The sequence below is a fragment of the Anabrus simplex genome, chromosome 3, assembly GCF_040414725.1.
Source record: "Anabrus simplex isolate iqAnaSimp1 chromosome 3, ASM4041472v1, whole genome shotgun sequence".
Classification (NCBI taxonomy): domain Eukaryota; kingdom Metazoa; phylum Arthropoda; class Insecta; order Orthoptera; family Tettigoniidae; genus Anabrus; species Anabrus simplex.
This window is the reverse complement of record NC_090267.1, coordinates 499,647,746-499,663,630: the sequence shown is the minus strand read 5'-3', so window position 1 is coordinate 499,663,630 and position 15,885 is coordinate 499,647,746. Positions and strand designations below refer to the sequence as shown.

The window sequence follows — 15,885 nt, the reverse complement described above, 5'->3', positions numbered from 1 at the left end:
AGGAACACCCCTGTCTTACTCCTTTCCTGATTCTCACCTTGCATACTTTATCATTACTTTTGATGTTTATTCTTTGATTGATGTAGAGGTTGAGTATTGCTTTTCTGTCTTTCCAGTCCAAATGAATGTCCTTCATAATTTTGAACAGCCTTTTCCAATGAACATTGTCAAAAGCTTTTTCCAGGTCAACAAAAGGTATATATGTATTTCTGTTAAGCTCCAGTCTTCTCTCCAAGGTGGTTTTAAGTGCTATAATAGCTTCTCTTGTTCCTACTCCTTTCCTGAACCCAAACTGATCATCATCTAGATTCTGCTCAATTTTCATTTTGATTCTGTTTTTTAATATGCATGTGAATATTTTTGCTGCATGTGAAACAAGACTTAGTATTCTGTAATTGGAGCATTCTGTTGAATCTCCTTTTTTGTGCAGAAGTACTGCTTTGCTTTCAACAAAATCCTCTGGCATATCTCCGTTTTCATAGCAGTACTGGATGATTTTGAAGAGTTCATCCTTCAGCTTTTTTCCACAGTTTTTCCACAGTTCAGCAGGCAGTTTGTCTGGTCCAGGAGCCTTGTTCTTTTTCAGCTGTTGCAGTGCTGTTTTGAATTCACTTCTCACTATGGGAGGACCTAGTTCATCTTGTGAAACCTGGTCTTGTTTTATGATGTACTCATCTACATTGTCAATTTCTTCTCCATTATATAGATCCTCCAAATACTCTTTCCATCTCTTCATTACCTCCTCATCTTCTATTAACAGACTTCCTTCCGTATCTTTTATTACACTGGATTTCATTTTAGCTTTGAATTGTGTTCTTTTTACTTGATTGTATGCTCTGTCAACATTTCCGATTTTCATATCATGTTCTATGCTTTTACAAATGTCATTCATCCATCGTTGATTCAAGATCTGGTATTATCAAAATCGTTAACATTTGGGGAAAAAGAGTTTATCTGAGGAGGGAGTGGCAATTCCGCATGAGACTTATCATTATTGCTTTGTCTTACACTTTCTTGTAGTTCAATATCGCCACCTAGATATTCTCCATCTTCATTATCAAAATACAGCTCTCCAGAATCACTATTTATGAGGAAACATTCAATTTCTTTGTCAACAAGAGATGAATGTATACTTCAAGTCGCCATGATGGCTACACGTTAGTGGGAAAGATGTTCCACTCCAACGAAGTTGAAATAACACCAGACCACTTTCAAAGCACGCGAAATGGAGTGGTATATCTGCCGTACAGAACTACTTTGAGCATTTCCACGGAATCTCAAAGCATGACACTATATCCCATTCATTTGTGAGATCAGTGAAGTACACACTGCACCAAAACGTATATATACGGGTTTGGCGGACGAGGCATGGCGTTTAGTAACGTATATATACAGGTTTTGCAGTGAATGGGTTAAATATCAACAAGGCTAAGTCGGTTGTGAAGAACTTACAGAGGGGAGATGACAAACCACGAATCGGAATAAATGACACCAAACTGGACAGTGTTCCAATGTTTAAGTACTTGAGTAGTATAGTATCAAAAGACAACCTTGCAAAATATGAGGTGGACAGTCGAATTAACAACTCAGTTTTACCACCAAGTAAGACAACTGCTGTGGGATAAACAAGCACAATTGAAAGCTAATATGACATTGTATAAATCATATTATGAACCCAATCTCACATATAGCTTGGAAACTATCTCGTTAACGGGACAAGACAACTCAAAACTCGAAGCTACAGAAATGAAGTTCCTATGCACCATGGTACAGACGACCAAGAAGGACAAGTTCAGGAATGAGAAAGTCTGAGAGGAGGTGGGAATAGGAGACTCCCTACTACATAGGATCAAGAAAGCAAGACTGAAGTGGTTTGGTCATCTAAAAAGGATGAGTGCAAGAAGAGAATAGGAAAGAGAAGTAAAAGGAAAAAGACCAGCGGACAGACCAGGGGGAAAATGGACCGATCTGATAAAGAAAGATGTTGAGGAGAGAGAACAAGATCGGGAGAAGATTATGAGAGAACAGTGGTTCATGGACAGACAAAGATGGAGGGACTCGTACACCACACCCAGGCATTTGGAGATGATCAACGATGATGATGATTTTAATAGTACTTGCACCACATTCATTGTTAAACATTTGAATTCCACTCTTCATATAGTAAGAAACTAAACATTCAGAACCTTACACTGACAGTGACTCAGCTGATGTAGATTTTCGTCAAGTGGTTCTGTACTTAATACAAGTAAATACTGGGGTGATAGCTGTTTGTGATGTTAGGACACCTTCCCCTGTCCAGTATCCAAAGTTACACTCCCTAGTATTTCGGTAGAAAATAGAAATCTACTAGGCACTCATGTTGTAAATGCTGCACTGAGTAGCTGAGAAGGTAGAACGCTGGCCTTCTGACTCCCAAGTTCGCAGATTTGATTCTGGCTCAATCCAGTAGTATTTGTAGCTGTTCACTTAAGCCAATCTCATGTCGGTAGATTTACCCCCACATAAAAGAACTTCTGTGGGACAAAATTCTGGCACCTTGGTGTCTCCGGCAACCATTTAAAAACAGTATTTATTGGGATGTAAAACCAGCAACATTATTATTATGAATTTTTCGTTAGGGTCTTCTAGGGACCCCGTGACAATTTCAGTGCTTCATAATTTGTTCCTTACCGGGCGAGTTGGCTGTGTGCATAGAGGTGCGCGGCTGTGAGCTTGCATCCGGGAGATAGTAGGTGCGAATCCCACTATCGGCAGCCCTGAAGATGGTTTTCCGTGGTTTCCCATTTTCACACCAGGCAAATGCTGGGGTTGTACCTTAATTAAGGCCACAGCCGCTTCCTTCCAACTCCTAGACCTTTCCTATCCCATCGTCGCCATAAGACCTATCTGTGTCGGTGCGACGTAAAGCCCCTAGCAAAAAAAAAAAAAAATTTGTTCCTTCTTCTTCCTCCAATACTCCTTCATCGGCTCACTCTCCTCAGACTATTTTGAGCCTGTTTTCTTACCCTCCTGACCTTGGAATCCTTGTATTTTTAACACTTTCTAAAATTCTTTCTCTCTCTGTTGCTTCTTCTTCCCTTATGTTGTTTCTTTCCAAATCTTTCTTGACTTCATGAATCCATGTTGTTGTTGACATCTTGTTCCAAACATATTTGAAGCTCTGTTTGGTTAACCTCTTTTCATCCATTTTGTATAACTGTCCAAAACATATCAGTTGCTTCTCTGCATTGTATTTGTTATGTTTTCTATGTTCCGGCATATCTCATTACTTCTTGATTTCCAGAGTTCTGTAGTTCTTAGCGGACCGAGTATTTTCCGTATAATTTTCCTTTCCAGTACTTCTAATTTATTTAGCTTGTAATTTAGTACTAGACATTCACTCATGTATAGGCATTACGGTTTGACTACTGTGTTGTAGTGTTGTATTTTGAGGTTTTTAGATAAACACATTTTGTTGTACTTTACAATGGCGAAAAATGAGGGTATCCTCCTATTCAATACATCATCATTGAATAGGAATACATCATTGAATAGGAGGATACCCTCATTTTTCGCCATTGTAAAGTGAAGACCGTCAGTACGGTTTGTTGTATATATTCATAATTGTACCGTATGCTCTTTCCATCTTGTGTATCCTTTCTTCTATAGCGGATTTTTCCAGACCATTTTCTTGAATTGTTTCTCCGAAATATTTGAATTTCTTTACTTTCCTTGTTCGACCATTTTCTGTTTTTAGAAATTCTGGAGCATTTTTTATATTTGTCCTAAATTTCGTTTTTTCTACAGATATTCTTATTTCTTCTATTATTATTATTTAATTGATTCGTCTTTGCAGAAACTTATGATTGCCTAAAGATGGCAATTCGTGTTGATGCTCTGTCTATGGTGAGCCGAAAAACGAAGATTTTGGACCTGTACGCTGTATTGGTAGAGAGTGCTTGTCGCAACATCAAGCTGACTGAGGGTTGTTTGCTACTGCAATTGGGCCGCGAAGAAAGGGAGTCAGGCAATGGCAAAGTTGTGCCATCCATTCCAGAGCCGTTCCATTTCTTGCCACCCAACTTCAGCCATTTCTACACCCTCATGTATCCTAAAGCTTATGACGAGAGTAAACTTTGTAAGTATGAAATTTGAGCATTATTTGTTGTAGGGGAAGATTGTGATATTATTTTTGTGTATTGTAGCAGTTCCAAGACTGGAGTAATGTCAGTTGGGTAGAAACATAGAGGAGGATTGAAAGTCAGGTAAGGAATATGAAACGGGGCCAGGTAGATCACTTCAAGTTCTTAGGGGGCTGATGACCTAGATGTTTTAGGCTCCTTTAAACAATACTTAGCCGGGCTGAGTGGCTCAGACGGTTGAGGCGCTGGCCTTCTGACCCCAACTTGGCAGGTTCCATCCTGGCTCAGTCCGGTGGTATTTGAAGGTGCTCAAATACGTCAACCTCGTGTCACCTCGGCATCTCCGAAGACCGAAAAAGTAGTTAGAGGGACGTAAAGCAAATAACATTATTATTATTATTATTATTATTATTATTATTATTATTATTATTATTATTATTATTAAAACAATAGTTATCATCAAGTTCATAAGCCCCATTCACAATGTAAACATAACGTAACGCAAACTTAAAATTACCATTAACTTAGAAGTTTGCGGCCATGTTATCTCATGGAACCGTTCACAATGCGCCGACGTAAACTTGACTGTGAGTCCGTAAAATTAAGGGATTGCAGACTCCAAGCTCTTGCGGTTAATTTTACGTTAAGTTTAAGAACCAGCCAATCAGATCATCGTAAACATTGTATTTTATGCACGATATAATAACCTCTTTCAACTAAACACTTGAAATTCTCTTTCAAAACATTCCTTGTTTGTGTGTTTGGTAAAAGGGAAAGGAATTACAAAGATGCTGTACTGAAAGAGAATACGTGGAAATAAATAAATACGCTGTAGAAAATAAATCTGACAGTAAATGGCAGGAGACAAGCTCGCAGCGCTGGCGACCGGCCGAGTGACAATCCCCGTCATAGATAAAACAGTGTCCCTGTATATTTCTTAACATTATGACAGACTACTGGGTATTGCAAGCCATCCACTTCATGACCGTATCGATGAGTACAATCAACAAATTAATTTAAAAACCGCCTAATCGATACTTTTAGTTTTTGCGTTTGGCAAAATTAAAAATACATTAGCATACATTATTCATGCCACCCAGCATTATTATGAAAAGTGTATCACCACAGACGCTTTTAAATATTTTAAATATATATATTAGTTAATAATTTTTTTAACACAATTGTAGACGCGAATTGTAATTTAAGTATCATCCATACATATTACCTTACCCCCAACCTCCCCCAACCCTTGACCCCCTCCCTTCTTTTAGAGCACCTAGAGCAATAGTTTTTAGGATCCCATGGGACATAGTTTTAAGGTTTAATGTGCTTACTGTCCAAATGTTTTCATCTAAACTATCTTTATACAGCTGAAGATGACCACTAAGTGGTTGAAACATGTTCTGTGTGTGCTAATGTATTTTTAATTTTACCAAACGCAAAAAATTAAGTATCAATTAGATGGTTTTTAAATTAATTTGTTGATTGAGACTACTAGGTTACGAAAATTATATTGTTCCAAAACATCTCAGCAGTGTGTGATAGCTATGCGCATAGATGCCGGCAAAGGAGATGTTACACTTCTTTTTATTAGAAAAGGGGACACAAATCGTGTGTCAAACAGTTCAAGTTTCATCCGCATGTGCAAAACGAATTGATGAGGACCATTTCTTATAGTAGACCACCGAAATCACCCTGAGAAAACCTTCTCTGATTCAAGGGATGAACCCATTTTCTGCATTGTACTTTACTTCGCCCTTTCAGGTACATAGTTCCCAGGAGCAAAGCAAGAGATGTTTGGAGTAATATGAATTCTGCTACCACATTGTTTGATTCCACCAAGGTATTACAATATAAAACTGCGAGAAAGCCTAAAACCCAACTTCCGTACTAAATAACATGGCAGTGTTTTGATTGGTTGCTGTGTACTCTTTACATTCATGTTGCGTTCCTCCATTGTGAATACCACAAATTTTCCGTTAATTTTACCATTACGTTGCATCATTCAGTTTACGGTTACGTTTGCATTGTGTACGGGGCCTTAGGATGTAACAAAACTAATGCAGTGAGCTCACAGTTTCAATCAGCAGTATTCTGTAAGAAAGAAGTGAGTTTTTTTCGACAGTACTACCATATTTATATTTAATATAATATAGATATTGATTCCCTTAGGGAACCTGAAATATTTGTTCTGAATGAGTAAATACATAATTCCAAAATAATTGGTCCATTATTGGAAAGTATAAATTTTCCAGCTAACTCATTCTTGGTTGTCAACGTTTCGTCCCAGTGTGCCAATTTGGGCTCATCAGTTGGTAACTGTGAGAGACTTAGTCTCATTTACACTGTTGGTGGTGGGTGTGCACAGTTACAGTTTGAATCCCAACCAGTGCATATGAAAATGAGAACTCGTGTCATCGATTGAATTCTGCATAAAAACTGAAAGTCTCTTGACGGTGATCACAATATCAATGGCTAGGCAAAACTACTAGCTTGCTTACTTTCTTACAAATAGAATGCTGATGAACCACCAAGAGCTATTCAATGAATTACTTTCCACTTTACCTTTTTACACCACTCCAGAATTATGTTCTTTCAACCCCACTCTCCTGTTCCAAGCTCATCTTCTGTCCCTTAATTTTGCGTATGAGAAGTGTAACTTTATATTCAATCATGTTACAGGAAAGATATTTATATCATAATTTCATAATGTTAGTACAAGAGAACCTTGCTTAACCGATCATCGGATTATCCTACAGTCTTCCCATTTTTTAATACTCTATAATCGCAGCTAAGATTCTGTATGCATGCTAGAATAAAATTAAGCATTGCATCTCTTATAAGGTATAAAACTCTAAGAAGATCCTCCATGCAAGACTACAGTTGTCATTCACAGCATGTGGTAATCTCATTTGTTGAGTGAGCAGGAGCCTTATTAGCTGTTGTTGAGACAAACCTACCCAGCATCGCCATGTTAGGGGTTGCTTGCCGAGTTCGAGTTTGATAATTAACAGGTTTAAAGATCAAGAATAATAATAATGAAACATTATCATTTAGACTTTCACGGCCCGTGTAACTATTCAGGAGTTGTGTTTTTGGGCTTATGCCGTGTAAATAATTATAAACACACTCAACATTTCAAAAGGAACCTTGCCTTTCTTCATCAGGAGACAAAAGAGAAAAGAAACGACGTATTGATGGTTGCTAGGAGAAAGCAACAAGGAAGCTTCAAATGGTGCCCAAAGATGTAAAGGGGGTGCCATTTTAGCCCAATGCTAGAGACAATGAATAGTAACAGCAAAACATTACTCTCTAATGGTTCTGATTATAGGTAGCCATGATTCCCTGATAATTCTTGGGCGATATTGCTTTATACGGGCAAGAACATCCACTTCTTGGAACAAGACATCATGACCAGGTGTTAGGGCATGATCAGCAACAGCTGATTTATCAGGTTGGTTGAGTCTGATACATCTGGTATGTTCTTTGATGTGAGTACACACCGTTCTCGAAGTCTGCCCAATATAAACCTTGCCACAAGTACAGGGGACTCTGTAGATACCAGGTTGTTGTAATTTAGGCAAACTATCCTTAGTTGGTCGCAGGAGTTGCCTAATCTTAACTGATGTTCCAAAAACAGTTCGTACATGGTACCTATGTAAGATTTTAGCAATACGATCCGTCGTGTTATGTATGTAAGGTAGGTAGGCAGTTCCTTTTACATCTTTTTTCTTAACAGACATCCGATTATGTGCTGATTTCAGAACCCTTGAGATCAAAGCTCTGCTGTAACCGTTGCTCTCAAAGGTGGTTCTCAAGGTGTTAATTTCCTCTTGTAGATCTGACGCTTCACAAATCCTCCTGGCCCTGGTAGTCAGAGTTGTAAGGATACCATGTTTCTGGGCAGGGTGATGGTGAGAATCTGCGTGGAGATATCTATTGATGTGTGTAGGCTTACGATATACGCTGTGTCCTAAAGATCCATCCTCTTTCTTGGTGACGAGAACATCTACAAATGGTATCTTGCTGTCAGATTCCATTTCCAAGGTGAAACAAATGGAAGGGTGCTGGCGATTAAGGTGATCCACAAAGTGACCAAGATTGTCTTCACCTTCTGTCCATATGACGAACGTATCATCCACAAATCGCCACCAGATCTTCGGTTTGCAAGGTGCCGACGACAAAGCTTTCTCTTCGAAGTTTTCCATGAAGAAATTGGCCACAACAGGAGAGAGAGGACTTCCCATGGCCACACCATCTGTCTGTTCATAATATTTCCCATTCCATAGAAAGTAGGAGGAGGTCATGCAGTGATAGAAAAGCCTTGCGATCTCTTCAGTAAAAATATCATTAATGAGAGACATAACACCATCAACAGGTACTCTCGTAAACAGAGACACCACGTCGAGACTCACCAAGATATCGCCTGGCTGAAGTGATATAGTTTTTAACTTCTCAATGAAGTGTGTGGAGTCCTTAATATATGAAGGAGTGTTACCCAGGTGTGATTGAAGAAGACTACCTAAATATTTCGAAAGGACATATGTCGGGGAACCAATCGTACTGTCAATAGGCCTAAGAGGAACACCCTCCTTATGTATTTTGGGAAGGCCATACAGTCTCGGAGGAATAGCATCGCCTGGAAGGAATATCTTTGCTGTATCTTCTGGAATAGAAGATTGCTTGACCAATTTGACGGTCATATTTGAGTAGCGAGTTGTGGGATCACGACTGTTAATCCTGTATATAGGATCAGCTAACAAGGACAAGATCTTGTTGTCATATTCATCTTTATCATGAATAGTTACACGGGCCGTGAAAGTCTATATGATAATATTAGAAACCTCTATGGGGAGGATATTTTTCGATCGATGTCTAAATTTAGTAGATTACGTCGCAAGAAGGTGTCTTATTTCCTCTCTCACTTTTCTCTTAAGATGCCGGGACCATGATATACTACCAAATTTTGTTATGTTGAAGCATACCTTCAGAACACCAAAAGCTATGAGAATCTATCGTCGTACTAGCAAGGCGTTATTGATAGAGAGGATACAGCAGACTCGTAAGGAGTTGGATTCAATCTCGAGGGAGTTGCTACAGCTGCATCTACGCCTCTCGAACTTCGTAGATGAGGAATTATGGAAGGTGTTTGATCGTATTACTGCAGTGCAAGCCAACAGCATACTAGATCAGGTTAGGGGCAGGCGTATTTCCAAATATGAAAGGTTATGTCAGATGCAGAAACCACATGCCATTAGACATGATTCCAACAAAGTTGTCGTAAATTTGTCCAGTATGCCTTTGAATGAAACCCAAGAGGCAGTTCTCGCCAAAGGTCTCAACTTTCCTGTAGCGCCTAGAAGAATTCCAATTGAGGAACTTATTACATCTATAGAATCCTCGGTACATAACCTCACACCTGAAGAGGCTGAGGAAGTTAGACAAGAATGTTCCAGAGTTCCACCTAAGTCCAACTTAAAACAAGGTGAAATCCGGGCGTTAAAAATCTAAGGGACAATTCTGATGTAATCGTTCTCCCCGCTGACAAGGGTAACGTGATGGTGGTGATGGATAAAGATGAATATGACAACAAGATCTTGTCCTTGTTAGCTGATCCTATATACAGGATTAACAGTCGTGATCCCACAACTCGCTACTCAAATATGACCATCAAATTGGTCAAGCAATCTTCTATTCCAGAAGATACAGCAAAGATTCTCCTTCCGGGGGATGCTATTCCTCCGAGACTGTATGGCCTTCCCAAAATACATAAGGAGAGTGTTCCTCTTAGGCCTATTGTCAGTACGATTGGTTCCCCGACATATCCCCTTTCGAAATATTTAGGTAGTCTTCTTCAACCATACCTGGGTAACACCCCTTCATATATTAAGGACTCCACACACTTCATTGAGAAGTTAAAAACTATATCACTTCAGCCAGGCGATATCTTGGTGAGTCTCGACGTGGTGTCTCTGTTTACGAGAGTACCTGTTGATGGTGTTATGTCTCTCATTAATGATATTTTTACTGAAGAGATCGCAAGGCTTTTCTATCACTGCATGACCTCCTCCTACTTTCTATGGAATGGGAAATATTATAAACAGACAGATGGTGTGGCCATGGGAAGTCCTCTCTCTCCTGTTGTGGCCAATTTCTTCATGGAAAACTTCGAAGAGAAAGCTTTGTCGTCGGCACCTTGCAAACCGAAGATCTGGTGGCGATTTGTAGATGATACGTTCGTCGTATGGACAGAAGGTGAAGACAATCTTGGTCACTTTGTGGATCACCTTAATCGCCAGCATCCTTCCATTTGTTTCACCTTGGAAATGGAATCTGACGGCAAGATACCATTTTTAGATGTTCTCGTCACCAAGAAAGAGGATGGATCTTTAGGACACAGCATGTATCGTAAGCCTACACACACCAATAGATATCTCCACGCAGATTCTCACCATCACCATGCCCAGAAACATGGTGTCCTTACAACTCTGACTACCAGGGCCAGGAGGATTTGTGAAGCGTCAGATCTACAAGAGAAAATTAACACCTTGAGAACCACCTTTGGGAGCAACAGTTACAGCAGAGCTTTGATCTCAAGGGTTCTGAAATCGGCACATAATCGGACGTCTGTTAAGGAAAAAGATGTAAAAAAACTGCTTACCTACCTTACATACATAACACGACGGATCGTATTGCTAAAATCTTACGTAGGTACCATGTACGAACTGTTTTTGGAACATCAGTTAAGATTAGGCAACTCCTGCGACCAACTAAGGATAGTTTGCCTAAATTACAACAACCTGGTATCTACAGAGTTCCCTGTACTTGTGGCAAGGTTTATATTGGGCAGACTTCGAGAACGGTGTGTACTCGCATCAAAGAACATACCAGATGTATCAGACTCAACCAACCTGATAAATCAGCTGTTGCTGATCATGTCCTAACACCTGGTCATGATGTCTTGTTCCAAGAATTGGATGTTCTTGCCCGTATAGAGCAATATCGCCCAAGAATTATCAGGGAGGCGGTTGAAATACGTAAACATCCAGATAATTTCAACCGCGATACAGGTTACAACCTCAGTGAATCATGGCTACCTATAATCAGAACCATTAGAGAGTAATGCTTTGCTGTTACTATTCATTGTCTCTAGCATTGGGCTAAAATGGCATCCCCTTTACATCTTTGGGCACCATTTGAAGCTTCCTTGTTGCTTTCTCCTAGCAACCATCAATACGTCGTTTCTTTTCTCTTTTGTCTCCTGATGAAGAAAGGCAAGGTTCCTTTTGAAATGTTGAGTGTGTTTATAATTATTTACATGGCATAAGCCCAAAAATACAACTCATGAATAATAATGAAACAGTTATTGTAGCAAGCATACGCAGTGGAAAATAAGGCCAGAGGGATCCGTGGATGTAGAGAGTGGTGGCGATAAATGTGGTTAAAGGAAGTGATAATTTCAATAATCACAATTACTTTTACTTCAATAAACTTCTGACCAGCGGAGGATGACAAACAATTGGAGGAATAATTTCCAATGGGAGTTTAAGATAGGTTTCACAAAAAATGTTAGGGCAAGATACTTAGGTGATTACGTTACAAAAAGGGGTGATGAAAGCAACTTTAATCAAAGCAGTTGAGCTAGGCCCCTACATGTACATACATCTGTGCCTGAAATTTTTGCTAGGACTAATGTTCCAGGGGAATATATTTGGAGAATAAATAAGTGCTATATAAATTTAGGTAAGCAAAATAAGCCTATTTAACATGATCAACAATGAAATTCACCAAAAATTGCTAGACAGATTATGAAAAAGAAGCTAAGGTCGTTTAATACAAAATATCTTAAGGACCTATATACTGTGATTGATACAAACAATTGTATTAAAATATGGAATAGGCCAAGGAATGGAGGAGGTGAAGGAAACCGAGAGAGACAACCAGAAAATTTTGTTGTTAGATGGATGAAACGAGTCCAAAACACACGAGGATAGATTAAAGGTTAGAACAGTTTGAATGCACTGAATGAGAATGTGACCCTTAGAGTCGTTCAAAAGTCCGTAGCTCGTTGACACAGAAAGAAAGATACTGGCCTGTACATAGATGACTCCCCCAACTCCGCCAGGAACAACGAATATGATAATAAAGGAGATATCTCTCATTATTTGCTCTCTATGTCTCACATGGAAAATCATTGCAGTCCATGGAGCAGAGAACCGGCTCTGTCCAAGATAATCTGCTCGTACATCCACCAGGGAGCGGGCTTTCATTCATCCTGCCAGGTTAGGCCAGTGGCACGTGTTTATATGAATTAGAGTTCATTCTAGAAATTATGAGAAGTAGAATTGACGTCAGAGGAGCGGGAGAGTCGGGCGATTGACCAGTATGTGAAGAACAAGGGCGGAAGAAGAAGGTAGATTTAAAATGAAGTACCGAGGATATGCAAAGTAAGTCTGGAGTATTTGCATCACAATATGATGTGTACAGTACAGCCAATCATTAATAAAAGTTTTGAAAAGTAAATTGCAAATAACTACCAGGTGTATGCATAAGTCTTTTTCAGTTTCAGTAAGAGATGGCGCCAGCAAACAATACGCAGTGTATGAATTTGACACATACGTCAATTTGTTCCACTTACATGAACCTAAGAATTTCATGATTTGTCATCCTGCTATTGTATGCGACAGTAGACAGTGCTACCTGCGACTGTCTGGCCGAGGGTTGAGCGGCTGTTACCAAACCTGACAAACTAAGAGAGAACCAATGGCTACGGTCAGAAGAGTTCACCCTTAGGGGGCTTGTTGAAGCCATTGTGTAGGAAATGACACATAAATTCAACTGGAAGCTGCTGCCTTGCAGATGCGTCAGGGAACTGCTGATAACCCTGACAGAAAATCTTCTCTAACGTTAGGCCTAGCAAGTCAGTTGGAGAGTAACTGCAATCACATTCAACACTTATACGAGCCTCGGATGCAAACAAAGAACCCGGAGTAGACAACAGCAACCGCAGACCCACGCCAGGTATGATGACTTACAGCCTGATGATAGTCCAAGCCTTGCGATTGTGCAACAATCCCGGAGAAGACATTACACTCGAATAGGAACAATCAATGTACTGACTTTGACTGAGAAATGTGAAGAGTTAGTGGATATCATGGAGAGAAGGAAAATCTCAATCCTAGGACTGAGTGAAACTAAATGGAAAGGTAAAGGGAAGAAAGAGTTGAGGATAAACTATACCCTCTACTGGAATGGTAATAATGGACCAAGTATATTGGTATTATACATTTACTCATTCAGAACAAATATTTCAGGTTCCCCATTGGAATCAACATCTATATCAAGTTGTAGCTTAGGCAAGATTTTTATTTGTTTTGTCACTTTCAAGTGAAAGTTTTTGGCTGCATTATTTTACTCCAAATACAAACAATAAAAAAATACTTCACCTCTCCAGAAACTTGGGCTTACTGGTTTTTTCTTCATTTAGATGAAGCGATGCAGGCTGATAATTCATCTGTACCGTGAAAAGAAAGTAGATGGTGGTGTAAGCAGTGCAAGGTTGGACTGTGCATTGGCCAATGTTTTCAGGGCTACTATACCAAACTATTCCTAAATAGGTAAATTTTGTATTTCAAATGTAATTGTGTTTATTTCTGTCTTAAGTAGCCACAGCAATTGATTCATTTTCATTATTTGAGCAGGCTTATTGGTATAACTTAAATGTAACATTTTTCTGTACATTTTTTATGATTTTCATAATTAAATTACATTAGATACTGTATATAATTTCTGATTGACATCTTCATTTTGGATGACTGATACCTTCCTATGGTACAAAACTCAGGTATGTACTATGTGTAATGTGTTAAAATTTAGGAAAAAGATACAGTTCACTGCGAGGGTCCATGTTAAAATATGTTAGTGTTGAAAGTGTTAAGATATTGTTATGTGGATTATTAATGGTGCCCATTATGGGTTCTCTTGGCTGAGCTAAATTTAAAATACAAAGCATGTTTTTTAAGTAAGTACCGTTTTTAAAATATGGCCGCTGCAGCGCTTTGATCATCGTTCAGAGCATGCGCGCTCAGTGCTTACATCTGTACGATAGCCACATATGCCATTATGTAAGCATTCACCCGTATTTATGTTTGTTTGTGCGAATTGAAAATGCCTCTGACAATTAACGGTCCCGCCGAGTGTGAAGTACGCACTGTTATTTGATTTTTAAGTGGAAAAGGCATGAAAATTGTTGAAAATCATCAGCAGACTAATGAAATGTATGGAGAACATGCTATGAGTGAAGCAATGGTAAGAAAATGGGTTAGAGCATTTAAAGAAGGCCATACTAATGTCCACGACGAGAGGCGTAGTGGGCGACCGACTGTCAGTACTGAAGGCTTGGTGCAAAACGTTGATGCAAAGGTTCGAGAAAACATATACTTTACAATTTCATCATTAAGTTATGAGTTGCCTGAAATTTCAAGGAGTGTTATTTATGAAATTATGTCAGGACGCTTAGATTATCGGAAGTTGTGCTCATGCAATTCAAAACGAACAGCTTTTCATGCTCACAAGGGGGATTCTTTTGCTTCATAACAATGTGCGATCTCACACGGCTAACTGAACCCAAGTCCTCATCGCTTCATTTAGTTTGGGTCAATTTGATCATCCTCCGTATAGTTGTGACCTAGTGTCTAGTGACTACCACTTTTTTGCTGCACCTGAAAAAGCATTTAGGAAGTCAACGCCACGATGATGATGATGATGATGATGACCTAAAAAGGACCTCGCAACAGGGGCTGGCACATCAGGCGGTAGATTACTATGCGGATGGAATTCAGAAGCTGGCTTCACGATATGACAAGTGCCTTAATATGCCTGGAACTTGTAGGGAAGTAGTTTAATGTACAGGCTTACTTGAAGGAAAAAAAAAGAGAAAAAAAAGCAATTGTTTAAAATATTGCATTACCTTTTTTCTACTGAGCTTGATAGCTGCAGTCGCTTAAGTGCGGCCAGTATCCATTATTCGGGAGATAGTGGGTTCGAACTCCACTGTCGGCAGCCCTGAAGATGGTTTTCCGTGGTTTCCCATTTTCACACCAAGCAAATGCAAAGGCCGCGGACACTTCCTTCCCACGCCTAGCCCTTTTCTGACCCATCGTCGCCATAAGACCTATCTGTGTCGGTGTGACATAAAGCAACTTGCGAAAACTTTTCTATATCAAAACGGTACTTGCTAAAAAAAAACACGCCTCGTAGTATAAATTGAAGATGATGATCAGTATCCTCTGTAGTATCGTGCATTAATTCAGTCTTTGGCCAAGAAAGGTGAGGAGTTGTGGACTTAGTACGTACTTATCTTCCTGCTTCACAGTTTCAACAAGAGAGGCCCTGCATAAACAGTTTGCCTTACCTCTGGATAAACCGTTCTTTCGAAGAGGGAATGCTTATCACTTCCAAGAAGAAAATACAGCACATTCTCCCCTGATTAATCCACATGAAGGATTAAATCCATCTGGAGGTAGGTTTTTCATTCACTCTGATTCACATTAACCCTTACTCATAGAATTAAAGTTCTCTATGTTGTCTCTACTACTCGTATTTTAAATGTTATTTTCCATCTTACATGACCTGTAGTCGTATTTCACGATTTTGGAGATAGCACTTGCTCTTAAATGATGTATTTTGGTTATAAACGTTTACAACAAGGTATATTGGAGCAATAAAAGCAATATGTGCAATTTGGTGTAAGAAAATTATT

At 39.3% G+C, this 15,885-nt stretch overlaps 1 protein-coding gene across 1 annotated transcript in view; it reads left to right on the top strand.

The window, feature by feature from the left end:
* Positions 1-15,885, top strand: part of Ufsp2 (UFM1 specific peptidase 2) — a 93,983-nt gene that overhangs the window by 36,045 nt on the left and 42,053 nt on the right. Inside the window, exons 6-7 of the mRNA XM_067143664.2 lie at positions 3,839-4,120; positions 15,499-15,645. Coding sequence (XP_066999765.1) covers positions 3,839-4,120; positions 15,499-15,645 — 429 coding nt within the window. The remainder of the gene's footprint in view (positions 1-3,838; positions 4,121-15,498; positions 15,646-15,885) is intronic.